This window comes from Coccinella septempunctata, chromosome 3 (assembly GCF_907165205.1).
Source record: "Coccinella septempunctata chromosome 3, icCocSept1.1, whole genome shotgun sequence".
Taxonomy (NCBI): Eukaryota; Metazoa; Arthropoda; class Insecta; order Coleoptera; family Coccinellidae; genus Coccinella; species Coccinella septempunctata.
Window position 1 is genome coordinate 43,211,071 of NC_058191.1, and position 14,292 is coordinate 43,225,362.

The 14,292-nt window shown below is 37.8% G+C and overlaps 7 protein-coding genes across 7 annotated transcripts in view; 3 read left to right on the forward strand and 4 right to left on the reverse strand.

Annotated features, from left to right (window-relative positions):
• Positions 1–34: 34 nt before the first annotated feature.
• On the reverse strand, positions 35–655 carry LOC123309005 (probable RNA-binding protein EIF1AD). The gene has a single exon (XM_044891842.1). It carries the CDS (start codon positions 618–620, stop codon positions 114–116), a length of 507 nt encoding a protein of 168 aa, XP_044747777.1. The 5' UTR covers positions 621–655; the 3' UTR covers positions 35–113.
• Positions 656–826: 171 nt separating this feature from the next.
• On the forward strand, positions 827–1,966 carry LOC123310442 (adenylyl cyclase-associated protein 1-like). Its single transcript, XM_044893910.1, has one exon. It carries the CDS (start codon positions 827–829, stop codon positions 1,964–1,966), a length of 1,140 nt encoding a protein of 379 aa, XP_044749845.1.
• A 795-nt stretch (positions 1,967–2,761) lies between these two features.
• LOC123309001 (DNA polymerase subunit gamma-1, mitochondrial) lies at positions 2,762–6,524 on the reverse strand. Its single transcript, XM_044891839.1, has one exon. It carries the CDS (start codon positions 6,293–6,295, stop codon positions 2,882–2,884), a length of 3,414 nt encoding a protein of 1,137 aa, XP_044747774.1. The 5' UTR covers positions 6,296–6,524; the 3' UTR covers positions 2,762–2,881.
• Positions 6,525–7,004: 480 nt separating this feature from the next.
• On the forward strand, positions 7,005–7,465 carry LOC123309323 (cytochrome b-c1 complex subunit 8). The gene is made up of 2 exons (XM_044892376.1): positions 7,005–7,253; positions 7,310–7,465. Exons 1-2 carry the CDS (start codon positions 7,100–7,102, stop codon positions 7,402–7,404), a joined length of 249 nt encoding a protein of 82 aa, XP_044748311.1. The 5' UTR covers positions 7,005–7,099; the 3' UTR covers positions 7,405–7,465.
• A 123-nt stretch (positions 7,466–7,588) lies between these two features.
• LOC123309321 (aldo-keto reductase family 1 member B1-like) lies at positions 7,589–9,925 on the reverse strand. Its single transcript, XM_044892373.1, has 5 exons — positions 9,676–9,925; positions 9,002–9,169; positions 8,823–8,939; positions 7,961–8,359; positions 7,589–7,893 (listed from the first exon to the last, which is right to left on the reverse strand). The coding sequence occupies exons 1-5, from the start codon at positions 9,742–9,744 to the stop codon at positions 7,699–7,701; spliced, it is 948 nt and encodes a 315-aa protein (XP_044748308.1). The 5' UTR covers positions 9,745–9,925; the 3' UTR covers positions 7,589–7,698.
• Positions 9,926–10,097: 172 nt separating this feature from the next.
• Positions 10,098–11,646, forward strand: LOC123309320 (tumor suppressor candidate 3). Its single transcript, XM_044892372.1, has 6 exons — positions 10,098–10,278; positions 10,344–10,634; positions 10,685–10,825; positions 10,884–11,175; positions 11,284–11,449; positions 11,554–11,646. Exons 1-6 carry the CDS (start codon positions 10,201–10,203, stop codon positions 11,567–11,569), a joined length of 984 nt encoding a protein of 327 aa, XP_044748307.1. The 5' UTR covers positions 10,098–10,200; the 3' UTR covers positions 11,570–11,646.
• Positions 11,647–13,033: 1,387 nt separating this feature from the next.
• The window catches only part of LOC123309324 (gamma-aminobutyric acid receptor alpha-like), a 37,776-nt gene continuing 36,517 nt past the window's right edge, over positions 13,034–14,292 (reverse strand). Inside the window, exons 9-10 of the mRNA XM_044892377.1 lie at positions 14,132–14,260; positions 13,034–14,033 (exon numbers count right to left, since the gene is read on the reverse strand). Of these exons, the coding sequence (XP_044748312.1) occupies positions 13,635–14,033; positions 14,132–14,260 (528 nt within the window). The 3' untranslated portion in view covers positions 13,034–13,634. The remainder of the gene's footprint in view (positions 14,034–14,131; positions 14,261–14,292) is intronic.

Sequence of the window (14,292 nt, forward strand, 5' to 3'; positions counted from 1 at the left end):
TGCTAGTGAGGTTATAGAAATAAATAGACGCATATTTGGAGATTTTTAGAAAAACATTTAATAGAAAATCCTTAATCTATTTACATATTGTACACCAGTTCACGAGTTGGTGATTACGTTTCACCTTCACTTTTATCATCTTCATTTTGATCATTGTCACTTTTATCATTATCACTGGAATCATTGTCACTTGAATCACTGTCACTGGATTCTTCAATCATGGCTTGTATTCGGTTTGGATTCACTGGAATATCATCGTCGCTGCCATCATCATTATCACTCTCCTCCAATTCTCTTTTGTCGTAGAAAGCAGCCGGCCATATTTTATCTTCTTTAAAATACTTTATATGCTCACTGGTTAAAACCCTGACAATCTCACCTTTCACCTTAACGCCCTCCTCGATAGGTTGTATAATGACAAAACTACCACGTTTAACCCACATGTAGTTACGGTATCTCACTGGCATGGATACGAGAAACCTGGTTTTATCTGGGGTTTCTATCTCGTGAAGATTATTGCCTTTGCTCTCTGTTATTTTTACTATTTGTTGGTTTTCGGTGGGTGGGCTATAATCATAAACTTCCCTCATGATGTGTTTTCTTTTGAGTGCTCGCGACATATCTGAAAAATAATGGAAATGAATGTTAGTACAAATTAAGAAAAAATGAATGCATTTTCATTATCTTGATAACGTATGTTTGTTTTAAAGCAAGCTAAAAGGAATAATTATAATAAGTTTCGAAACTGAGTGAAATATCTGTGATGAATCATGTTTTTGACAATCATTGACACACCCCGTCAAATCAGAAGCTCCAAATCAAAATTATGAGTGCGGAAATATTCTCGAACATCTACAATGGCCCGTTCAAGAGATATCTACTGCTATCGAAAAATATAGGACAGGACGTACAGAACCAGAGCGAAATAGCAGACTTGGCGTTTCAAGCTGAGCTGCGATACCTCGAGTACTCGGAGAACTTCAAGAAACCCCCTTCGGCAAACATAGTTCTCAACCCCATAATCCACCAGATCGACAAGACAAAGCACTACGTTTGCAGCGATCCCAGCCTGGGGGACCACATAAACGTCGTGTCTCAATCTATAGGGGCTCTCATGTGGGTTCAAGAAAAAGACCCAGTGTGTTACCTGGAAGAAATCCTCTCAGACGCCAAGACCTACACGGATATCTTGTTGGTATTCTTCAAGGATAAAGAACTACACGTGGAGTGGGTTGAAGCCTGGTTGGAAACCCTAAACGACCTCAACAATTTCGTGCGAAGGAGATACCCCAAAGGTCTGACCTGGAAAGGGGAGCTGGAGATTCCAAACTCCGAGCTCCTTCAAGACCTTACGGAGTTCCAAACGTTAAACACCGACAACCTCTACAACGAGATAAACAAGGGTCAAACCATCCAGGAGGCTTTGAGAAGATTAAATTCTCAAAACGTGGTGCAGGAAGAAGAAAAACAACAAGAAATAGCTCCGCCCCCGGCTGTTTTTCATCGAGATGGCAAAAAGTGGAAAATCGAACATCAAAGAGGCGCCGAGAAGCATCTGACGATAAACGAAGCAGAACCCGACAACGTTCTCTACATCTACGACTGCAAAAACATAACGCTGGTAGTAGAACGCAAGGTTAACGTTATAAAGCTGGACAACTGCGAAAAAATCAGTCTCATATTCCGTTCTCTGATTTCTGGAGTGGAGATTATCGCTAGTAGGGATTTGAAACTTCACGCTTTCGGTACTGTACCCAGCATCAGCATAGATTCTTGCAGCGACGTCAACATCCACCTCACGAAAAAAGGTTTGGACGCGCAAGTGGTGACGTCGCAATGTTCCAAGATATCTTTGAGTTACCCCATGGAGGATGGTTATTACAAGACTTTCTATATTCCGAGCAGACTCATGACGACCATAAGTCCGGATCATAGTCTCAGAACTTCACCGGTTATCGATGAATAAAATCGTTTTGAAGTTGCAATAAATAAGATCATTTCTCTGATGAAATCGTTTACAAGAGTTAAAATAACAAAGATTTCTTTAGTTCTCTTTAAGAGAACGAAGATTATAATAAAAATGGGAAGAGTGGGAATATCAGAAGCCCGGAATTCCATTGAAAAAAAAATGATGAAATTAATTGTAGCTAATAAACTTTTAGTTTATATATACATTGAGTTTTCGAGTCTTATCGGGACCATCTGTTTTTATCGTACTTTTTTTACTTTATCAAGCTCTTGCCTTCTGAAATCAATTAATTCAGTTTTAATATGGAGCACACAGTATGCCGACGGCAGTGGGCCGAGGATCACCGCAAATGGACTGTTGAAGATTGAAGTATAAACAACTTTCCAATCTACTGTAACCGATTAACAATCTGAAGCAGCTTTCTAACGTTTTGCTGGATATTTCGACCAATTTTTCCCAAAACTTCATAAATTGTCCCATCGAAAGTATGCCTCGAAGAGTAAAATGCTTGAAACGCACTCGTTGGGGAGAGGGACCAACCACGTACAAGCTTTATCGAGACTTTCTGTTATTCAAACAAGAAGCTTTCGGCCTTTTCTGGCTCATTCAAACAATGAAAAGACAATTTCAAGTTTATAATGGAAAAAGTAACAAAAAATAAACATTAAACACTCGTGAAAAAGCTTGGATATGTAAAGTAATGAAAAAAAAAATACAAATAAATGAGACCATGAAAACAAAAACAACAGAATAATTACATATAATAAACTCAAGAATGAAAAACACTACGTATATTCATTGAAAAACACTTTAATCAACTGAACTCGCAATAGCAAACCTAACAATTCAAGAAAACATTCGAAATATCAAAGGTCCATTCCTATAGTCGTCCTCTGCTCGTTTCTCTCTATCTCATTTTTTCAATTCGTCATCCTCCATATACCAAACGGCGTACTGCCCGCAGGCCTTCTCGACAGCCTGATAAATATCCAAAGACTCCCCGTTGGGCACCTCGTAGCCCTTCTCCAAACCGTGTGGATTCGACGGAGTGACGCAATCCTGCTTCGCGTCCTTCCTGAGTACAGTGTCCACCTCGACCGACGAGAAAAAAGCCACGGATTGCGGTAGATCGTTCAGACCCAACTTCTGGACGCAGAACGACCTGGTGAGGAGATTGGTGACGTGCATGGCCAACGCGGCCTTGTACCTATGCTCCTCCGGCACCAAATAGCGTATCTCGTCGTGGAAGCTCAGGCAGAACCTGCCCCTGTCCTTCAGCAACCACCTCATGCACACCAGCATCAGATGGAGAAAGTCCACGGCGCCGCTCTGCACCACCCAGTTCACCCTGGTCGGCAGGTATCTGTCGTCGTTCAGGGACTTGGGCTCGATGGACCTGCTCAGGCGTCCGTTCAAGAAGGGCGTCGTCGGCGTCTTCTCGTTGGCGATCTGCTCCAGACGGTTGAACATGGCGGATTCAGTACCCCCCACCCAAACGGGTTTCTCGAAGACGTCGTCCACGTGCTTGCCGAAGGATTTGGCGATCTCGAACGCTTGCCATTTGGAGTACGGCTGGTCGGGTAATTCGAACGCGTACTCCTTCCTCAAGGTGTAGAATCGTCGACCTTTGGTCATGCTGAACATCCTCTGGGATTTGTTCTTGGCTTCAGCGTCCGATATGGTCGGGTTGTACTGTTTGAGTAGGCGTTCCGCGAAGTTTTGACCCGCCCCGTATATCCTCGCGTAATTGATCACTTTCGCTTGATCTCTGGAGATTCCGACAGCTTTAGCCGTGACACTGTGCATATCTGTACCGTCTGCTTTATTCCCGCTTAGGGTCATCCAACCGAAAGGGGTCCCCCCTTGGACCTTGCAATGCGAAGCGTCTCCCATCAAAGACGCTATCCACAGTTCTTGGGAATCCACGTCGGCCCCCACGATATTGTAACCTTTGGGAGCCTGCACCATGGCTCTAAGCTCGGATCCGACCCTTTCAGGGTGTGCGTTAGAAGCCGTCATCCAAGTGGATTCAACAGCTCTCCTGGTCAGCGTTCCGCAAACTACCACCATCGGGATTATAGCTCCCATTTTCGCCTCCTCCTTACGCAACTTCTTCGGGATCTCTTGCTGGTTCAACCACACGACCATCTGGTCCATGATTCGATCTCTGTTGTTCCTCCAATATGACAGCATCCTGGCTATGGCCAGTATGTGCTCGGCGGATTCCGTATCGCCGGCCAAGACGTTTTCGGAGAACTTGTTCAAGAAGTCTCTGGAAAGGGGGTTACCGACGTTGTAAGACGGACCGTTCTTGTGCGGTAATTTGAAGAACCAACAGCAATCTTCCACTTCGGTATTACACCAGATACCGGTACCTTTGTACAGATTACCAGTTTTGTCTTGCTTGGCCCTAGAATAAAATTCTTTCCGCATCAATTCCTCCTGCACCTTCGAAGATATCGCGTTCAGGTTGTCTTCCGCGGTGCTTCTTTTCGGTTTGTCGGTCAGTAGGGGACATTTCTTCAACAGTTGTTCCAGCGGTAATCTCCGATCGATATCGGTGTCGTTGTTGAAAGGGACCAAGAAACCCCATCCTTTCGATTTCAGATAATGCAGAGGGTAACCTTCCCAAGTCAAATTGAGCAGTTTTGGGGTTATCTGCATGGATGTGCTTATCAATTGTGGTCCCGGGACCCAATTTTCCGAACTTGGGGAGAACGGTTTCGGGCACAATTTCCTGTACCAATTCGGATAACCTGCCAGTAGTGGTCTAACTTTTCCCAAGTTTTCCTTAGTTTCCCATAAGCCTCTGAATTTTGCTTCCAAAGGATCATACTCATCATCTTCACTGATAATCTTTTCTTTATTCTCCACAACCGGTATTACATCCTCACTATTCGATTTTTTCTTCTTTTTCAAATCGTCCAAACTCTTCTTCACTTTCAAATACTTTATTTCCCAATCTTCGTCCCAAAGCCATAAGTCTTTCTTGTAGTCTTCGTTATGGAGAAGACTACAGGCTTGGTCTGCCCTACGGGTCAGTTTAATTTTTCTCTCAATGTCTAAATCGTCGTAACTTTGCTGGCTACTATCAATATATTTATCCCAGTTTTCATTAATTGGTAAATAAGCTGTACTCAACTCTAACATCCCCGCAAAGGTTGCGGGATGTGGAAACCTCTCCAAAAACATCGGATATAACTTCTGTAGAACTTCGTATGTGGCAATAACGTCATTACAACAATAGTTCATAACTTTTTGAAAATCCGCTTTAATATCGTTCAAAGTACCTACCACAAATATATCTCTAGTCTGTTTACTCAACTTCTTATCACAATATAATTTATAAACATCAGCAAGATTATTCAACGCACTAACATTCTTCCAACCTTCATCTTCCTCTTCAGTTTTATTCGATTTCAATAATATCCGTTGGTAACTAGTAACACCGCTCACAGCAATATGTAAACTCATAGTGTCCAAGAATCTCGTCCCAGTCCGTTCTAACCAATATTGCTCCTTGATTCTAGCTCTGTCGTATGAAACGTTATGTCCAACTACGATTTTAGGTTTCCTCAAGAATTCCTTGAAGTTTAGTCTTCCTTTTCTATGAGAAATATCTTCTTTTGTGCTCTCCAGAGGTATCATATGATCAGAAGTATAATGTTTAGGCACCACAGGTTCACTGGACCCATCAATCAACGATTTGCTAACCCACGCATACCAAGCCTCACTACTCACTGCTGTCGCTAAAGTTGGTGCTTTACCACACATCATACAAACTTCAACATCAAAAACTATAGCTTCCTCTGAAGGGTAAGGAACTGACTGAGGTTCAGAATCAGGACTGTACCTAGTCCATCCCTCCTGCAATATCCATTTTTTCGGAATTGGAGGTATATTCTTCAACAATTTCACAATAAGATTTTTATATGGATCGGATTGTTCTTCCGCTATAAGCTGAAAATGTTCCAGCAAACTTTCCCCCCTCAAAGGTGGAATTTTGAAGTCTACATCAGGAACTATTTTATTTTCTTTGAGTCCAAGTTCAAATTTAGACAAATTGGCTCTGCATCTTTCTAATGTGATTGGATCGCAATTGTCCGCTTGGTTTTTCTTGAATAACTGATCGTGGATGGGTTGTGACAACATTTGAATACCCAGTTTGTTGATTCTGGGTCCTCTGAAAGTTTCTGTTGATGGACATTTTGGCACTTTGGAAACCACAAGTCGCTTTTTATTTGGATTTGGCAAATACACCTTCCTCACTGTATTTTTCAAGTTATTAGTCAATGAAAAACTTCTCTTCAATATCTTCTTATCCATTATTTCATGATAGATTCAAATCTTATCAACTGGCCATGTAAATGGTTGAACCTAAATGCCCCGCACATACAATTTATAAAATCTACAATTAATTTTTCTCTTACCTCAATCTATAGAAGAATAACTTCGTAGAAAACTTATTGAACAGGAAAATTCGGCCTTAGAAAGAAAAACTCAACTCAACTGACAGATACACGATCCAGTTCAGGTAGGTTAGGTTAGGTTAGGTTAGGAAAAGTGTTTTGATCATAGAGCAGAGAAACTACTCTCCTTGTCATAGAAATTTTTTTTTTTCATTTGCAGTTCGAAACAGCATCTTCAGTACATTTTTGATGCTACTGTCCGTGAATAAATAAAGAAGTAATCAATTAGAGATATTTTTAAAGGTATTTCTTTTTTTGCATCTTGGATCGTTTCAACAAAGAGGTGGATTCACAAATTAAAGTCATAGAGCAGTCGAATGATTAGACACAGACACAGAACAAAATTATTAATTGATTAGGTCATTAATCTGTCATTGTGTCAGCAAAGAGTAACAACTGTTACTCTTACTGTTACTCTTTGGTGTCAGTTTTGGAATCGTGATTTCTGTAGCAAAATAGAAAAGTAAGTGCAATTAAGCCTTTTTCAACGTGTGCTTTATTTATAAGCTAATAATGTTTCAAATTCTGTACAGAATTTCATTCGCTATGCTAGAATTCGAGATTTTTCTGATGTTATGTAATCAATGGTTCACCTCTGAATCTTTCGAATTTTGACCACCCAAAGAATACTTGTTACATATTCGTTTTGCAGAATCCAAACATGGGTCACGGATTTGGAGAACTCGCTAAAATCCGGGGTATTGTCACGTACCGACTTTCACCTTTCGAACTCAAGGCATTTGGGGGTGTCATTTCTCATGGTATTCCCAACACTTTCCGAAGAATAAAAGAAGAATTTCTTTACGTAGTCCCTCGTAAGTCTTAATTTATTTTCGATGTAATTCAATTCAATCATCTATTATTATTACAGCTTTCGTTCTTGGTTACCTTTTATATGATGGTTTGAACAAGGAACATGCAAGGTTGCAGAGGAAAAACCCTGCAGATTTTGCTGATGAAAAATGAAATGATGTTTTGAACTTTAGTGTTAGTTAGCTCCATGATATATAATATAAATTGTAAGTAATGTTGTTTTATTGATGAAAGATGGTAATATCTCAATGAAGTGGGGTTTTTCTGCAGATAACATGGCTTTTATAATGCCTAATTACCTCAATAAGATGAATTAGGCTGATTGAAAACAACAAAATGTGAATCATTACTCATTATATTCAATTTAAAAAATTATAAGGACTATCTTTTTATGTTATGTTCAATGACAGATGGTATATGGAAAAAATTCATATAATTATCAATTCTTCAATAATCATCATGGAAAGGGTAATCCTTGTGATTTCCAAAGTAAGGTGCCAAGCAGACTCGTACATTTTTGTGGGTAGAATCGATGTAGTCGATATCTTCCTTATCCAACTGGAAATCGAAAATGTTGAAATTTTCAATAATTCTGGACTTGGTAACAGATTTTGGAAGCACCACAACCCCTAATTTGGCTATCTGAAACAAGTCAACATTTTTTAAAGAAATATTCAAGCTTCATGTTTGAAATTCGAGTTCTACTTACAAGGTAATTTAGCACAACTTGGGCGGGCGTTTTGTCATATTTTTTTCCAATTTCCGCCACTTTAGGATCGAATATGGTTGGTTTGGGTATTCTGGGTTTCCCGTAGGAATCTACCCTACCCAAGGGACAGTATCCAGAGACCACGATATCCTTCCCTTGACAAAAATTGATTAGTTTTTCGTTATTGAAATTTGGGTTGACTTCAACTTGGTTACAAACGGGTTTGATTTTACACGCATTCAGAATTTTTTCTATTTGGGTCTTGTTGAAGTTGGACACTCCAATACTTTTTACTAGTCCCAGTTCCTGAGCTTCCTCCAACCCTGTCCATGTTTCGGTGATGTCCACGTCACTGTATGCGTCTGGACCTCCTTCTGTTGGCCATGGACCTGCTTCCTCCTTCAAGAAAGAGGCATTTTAGAAAGTGAACATGAAATTTCATGCTTAAAAATTTCATAATTCATTGAAATAAAAAATAGCAGATTGCTGTTACAACCATAGATATGTGGTCTTATCTATCTATGGTGATAACCATAGATATCTTTCTCTATGGTGACAATATATTAGTGTTCTGTGGGTGACAACAAAAATATTTCTGTGATCTCTCTACAGGGTGTTCGACGCAGAGTATCCACTAGAACATAATGAGAGTTTTCACTCAAAATTTTTGGGTCACCGGAAGTTGAGCCAAACTTTGTTATTTCAAATGATCAGCCTGTATTTTATTGCATTTTTGTCTTCCCCACCAAATTTTTAGGTTTATTTGAACTTCCCTTCAGCCAAACTCTCAAATATTCCGTAAAAAAGTTAATTTTGAACTTACTGACGAAAGTTATCGATATAGAATGGTGGATTGTTTTACCTTGAACCCAAAAGGCCAATGAATTAAGTAAAGGTCCAAGTACTCCAGCTTCAAGTTTTTGAGGGAATCCCTCAACATAGGCACCACCTTTTCCTTCTCGTGATAATTGCACCAAAGCTATAGAATTAAAAATAAGCCCGATTTGAATTTTTGATAACCCTACCGTCGAATCATTGTACCTTGCTTGTTATAAATAAATCTTCTCTTTTTACTATTCCCTCTTTGATTTTTGCTGCTATACCTTCCCCTACCTCGGCCTCATTTCCATAATACCATGCACAATCAATATGTCTGTAACCGGCATCAATAGCAACTTTTACAGCTTCTGTAACTTGACCTGGTGGCGACTACAATTTAAAATAAATTATTTATTCAAATTTATCTCACCAATAATGATAACAACAAATCGTCAAACACTTATGTAGAATCGAAAAAAATACATTTCTGCAATGTTTACTGTTTATATTTGAACTCTCATGTACAGGTTGTCTCAACAAAAACACACAACCCTTTACAACTAGTCACATAATTTTTGGTGAACTTAAATAAGTCAATTTTTGTTAGCATGCAAAGTTATTCATATAGTTTTTGAATTAAATAATGTTGCTCAACCGATACAATATTTCGCAGGATTTTCTGATATAAGTAGGTACATATAAAACAATATTTCAGAAATTAAAGATGCTTTGTGTTGCAATTATGTATTTTTCCTAAAGATTTTTAATAATAACCGATCGTCAATCACCCAAAAGAGTTGATTTCCTTCATAACGGATCAAGTACGCCAATAGTTGAAGAAAGGTTACGGATTCAAAGAGGCCCTGTTTTTGAAAAAAATCGATATATTCACTTACATTGAATGTACCGAGTCCTATGATTGGTATTTCTAAACCATTGTTGAACTTCAAACTTTTTGGTAGCATGATACAAATCGTGCGCCCTTAAAACAACTTTTTCACTGAAAAGCTCATAAAATAACTAGCATTAAAACCGGCCAATTATCTTATTATTTATAGTAGTCTATTTTATTTGAATGAACAAATATCGAAACCAAGTAAGGTAGTGGGAAAACTCGCACGCGCAAATGCTATTGTACTTTAATCAATGACTCGTTCTTCGATTGTACTCAAGAACTTTCTTGACCTTAACAAATGAGATTAGCGACTTTGGCTTTTGTTCAACAATTTCAAATCCACGTGTTGAAAGTAAAAAATTCTTCGAAAAAAAAACAAGAAGACATAAATGAGCTCTATGACTTGTCAGCAGGTTAATGTCATTAACTGTCATCACGCTGTCATCCTATGTGGCCGGTTGGCATATGTAAATGAAATTATAAGCATTTTGGAGAAAACCTTAAAAATTCCTATTTTCTCTTCATAATGAGGGCATTGACTATATGTCTCATTTCAATTTTATTTATTTATATAGGTTTTGCAGGGGGACAATCAAAAAAACCTGTAAGTTCATCTATTGCCAAGAATTATATTCTCCCGACTTCAGAAACTGACTTGTTTTATTCCAGAGCTTATCACTGGAAGAGCGATTTGAACAGTTGAATTTAGTCTATAGAAATAGACCAGTGGTTAAGTTCAATGGAAATCAGTTTCGAACATTCGTAAAGGGGGCACCAAGGAACTATTCCATGATAGTAATGTTTACTGCGTTAGCTCCTCAGAGGCAATGCATGATCTGCAGACACGCGAGCGATGAATATCACATCGTTTCTAATTCCTTCAAACACTCTCCTAGCAATTCCAAAAAGCTATATTTTTCTATCGTAGATTTTGATGAAGGGTCTGACGTGTTTCAAATGGTATGTTAGAATTAGAATGTCTTTGGACAATTTTTGAATTTGCCTTTCAGATGAAATTGAATACTGCTCCAGTTTTTATGCATTTTCCTGCTAAGGGTAAACCCCAAAGAGCAGATACAATGGATATTTCAAGGGTTGGGGTATCTGCTGAAGAAATAGCCAGGTGGATTGCTGATAGAACTGATATACAGGTACATTTTTTGTTGACAGTTGAAAATTTTCAACTGTACCTCTAAAAATTTCTTTTAGATTCACGTTATTAGGCCCCCAAACTATTTAGGAACTGTGGCTGCAATAATTCTTTGCGGATTAGTAGCTGGATTCTTGTATCTGAGAAGGAACAATTTGGATTTCTTGTATAATAAAACTATGTGGGGCATGACATCCTTATTTTTTTGTTTTACAATGATTTCTGGGCAAATGTGGAATCATATAAGGGGGCCTCCTTTTCTCCATCAAGGGCAAAATGGTCAAATTGCTTACATCCATGGATCCTCCCAAGGGCAATTTGTCGTAGAGACTTACATCATCATGATTCTAAGTATCCTTTTGAAAGAATTTATGGACTTTGTTTATTGATTTTTCTCAAAATAGTATCTAATTTTGAGTTATTTGAGGTTTATGATAATTTTCCTTAAAATGTGTTAAGATGCTGCTGTTGTTATTGGGATGATCCTGCTAACAGAAGCTGCAAGGGGTAAAAGGGATCCAAATAAAACTAAAATTATGGCTGTTACCGGACTTATTCTAGTCTCTGTATTCTTCTCTCTACTACTTTCTATTTTCAGAACCAAGACACAGGGTTATCCTTACAGGTGAGAATGTGTTATCTTTCTTCTGAAATTTTTCATTAATTGTTTTACTTTATTTTGTTATTTTATTTAATTTTCTTCATGCTTATTATTTCTTTTTTTTTCAGGTTGCTGTTCAATTAAAAATCAAATATTTAGTTGCTGTATATTTTTGTTGCAGTATGTGTTATTAGAGTTTTCAATAAAATCTTTTTTATTAATTTTTTTCATTTATTATTTATTACCCAAAAATTTTGATGAAACTGAATAATTTTCTTTCAGATTACTCTTCGAATAGATATTTGATCCTGATGAGAATATTGATAATTAATGTGTGTGTTGAAAAAAAATAGAAATAAAACAGGTTTAAAATTAGAATCATTGTATTTTTACTAACAATACTCCTTTTTCCCTAAACACATTGAACACTTCAGTGCAGTCAATTATTATGAAACTTTATATTAAATTCTTTGCACTTTTAACAATTCATGCACACAGAAAATATATATTGTACATTTACTGTACAAAAAAAAACGTTTGTACATTGACTGTAGAAGTATCCTGTCGTTTTTCCTCCAATATTGAAGTGATATTTTCTCACAAATTCATTAAAAGTTCACGAGACTATCCTTGGTCCTCTAAATCTTCACGAAATAAAAGAAGACTAATGTCCTAACTGTTAGTTGTAGTCTCTTCATTTTATTGTCAAATAAAATTTATTGGTTGCCGCGTCAAGCATTTAAATTTTTACCTCTGATTCTCCGAGAGTAACTGAATATTTTTCTCTAGCTCGTTATTAATTCATGTTAACTCAAATTCATTAACAGGACGGAGGTCAATAATTCATTAACTGGAAAACACTCTCATTATGTTACATCTTGTAATAAACGCAAAATAACGAAGTAAATATAGTCTGATTTCACGAGTGAGGTGGCGTGAAAATTGCATAATTGTAGTCATAAAAAAGACGAATGAATGGGTAATGCCATCAGATAGATTCCATTATAAATTGAAAGGAGAATTTACTATAATTTCGATTTTACTTCCACAACTATTTTTTTAGAATTATTTACACAGTTTTGCGTGTTTTCTGTTGGAATTTCGTAGAAGCAGAAAATTTGTAGTAATTGTTGTTTTACCTATCTTTGAATTTTCATTAAACGGAAACGAAAATGTATACGCACAGAAAACATACGTTTTGATCATAGACAAATGACAAACACTCTATAGTTTTGATTTACGATGGCCTCTTGGCCATAGAGTCTATACTCTTGGACTTCCTGAAACAGCTAGGCATAGAAACCATCACGAAAGTGCACAAAACTAAAAAATTTTTCTGTCTGTCTGTTCGGGTTCATCTCCGGACTGGCCTAACCGATTTTCACATGATTTCGGACAAATAACTGTAGTATTTATTTCTGAATGTGACCACGATGAGAATTAAAAATTGTATAAAAAGCACATTATTTTTCAGTATTCGTATCGTATCGTAGGTTGAAGATTAGTGATGTAATCTGAATATAGATTTCTTCATGGATGGCAAGCAGACTAAGAGCCTCCTGAAAAACGGCTTTTAATGACGAAATCCAAAATGGAATCTATATAAAATATTTATCGAAGAACCAATCGGTCAATTAATGATATTAACAGCAATACCGCACACTAAAACATTTTATTTCTTATTGTAAGGAATTATTCAAATCCCTATAGGGAATCAAAAATGACAATATAAACATACAAAATATGAAAATCAATCTGCAAAATGACTGAATCTTTCAGTATTCGTGGAGATCGGTTATGAATAAATTAATTCGTAATATATTTTCATGAAGGAACCTATATTTTTGTGATCTGGTTTGCTACAAATCATAGACATAGAGAAATGGACTGAGCAATGCCAGCATTAAATTGGCTGCCCTTTCCAGAGACCTTTCTCTCTGGCCCTTTCCATCTATGCCTGAAACATAGACATATAGTCATATCTTGGTACATCGGGACATCAGTCCATTTCTCTATGCCTATATTACAAATTTGGGCAAGGGACTTCTTTTACATCTGTCATTTACAGATGTAATTTTATTCAAAATAATAAAAGAAACAAGTTTTCTTTCATCACTTTCTCGCTATTCCATCCTCCCAAATACTGAAAGATTCCATAGACATATCGACAGGCCTATAAACGAAACCCTTATCAGCTCAGACACTTGCCCTACGCCAAATTCCTCAACCGCTTAGTTCTAGACAAGTAACAATACCAATAGAACAAATTTATCGTAACAAAAAGAACGGGGAACACAATTCTGGACGCCTTGTCGATCTTCGAGACGGAATTGAACCTAGGCGTCCTTTTCTTCTTTCTTCTCTTCGGGTGTTGGTGGTTTATGCTGGCAGATAGCTTCCTCTCTTTCTCGATTTGCACAACGTTGGTGTTGTTCGATGGTACAGGTTCGCGGTCCGAGCTGTTCTTCTTCAGACAGGATAGGTGGGACCAGCTCTGAGATGGTCTCCTGGGCATCGGGATGGTACAGGCTGACAAGGGGATGACTTCGATGAAGTTAGGGTCATTGTTGGCGTTTATTTGGTTTGTTGGTTCTATGCGGTTGGTATCCTGCAGAAATAGAAACAGAAAACTTCACGATGTGGAAATTTTCCACGAATATGGGAAGAATGGTTGTTGGAGAGGATGATGACATCGAAATTTCTCACCCTGGCAATATATTCGGTTGTTTCCAACGATGCCCAGTCCTCGTCTTCACTACTAGAGTCTGAGCTGAAATCGGCGCTGAAATAGCATTCACCAGATCCGTACTTGGTGAAGTAATGCACAACTGCGAACTGAACAGAGCGAATTTGATCAAAAAAAATCT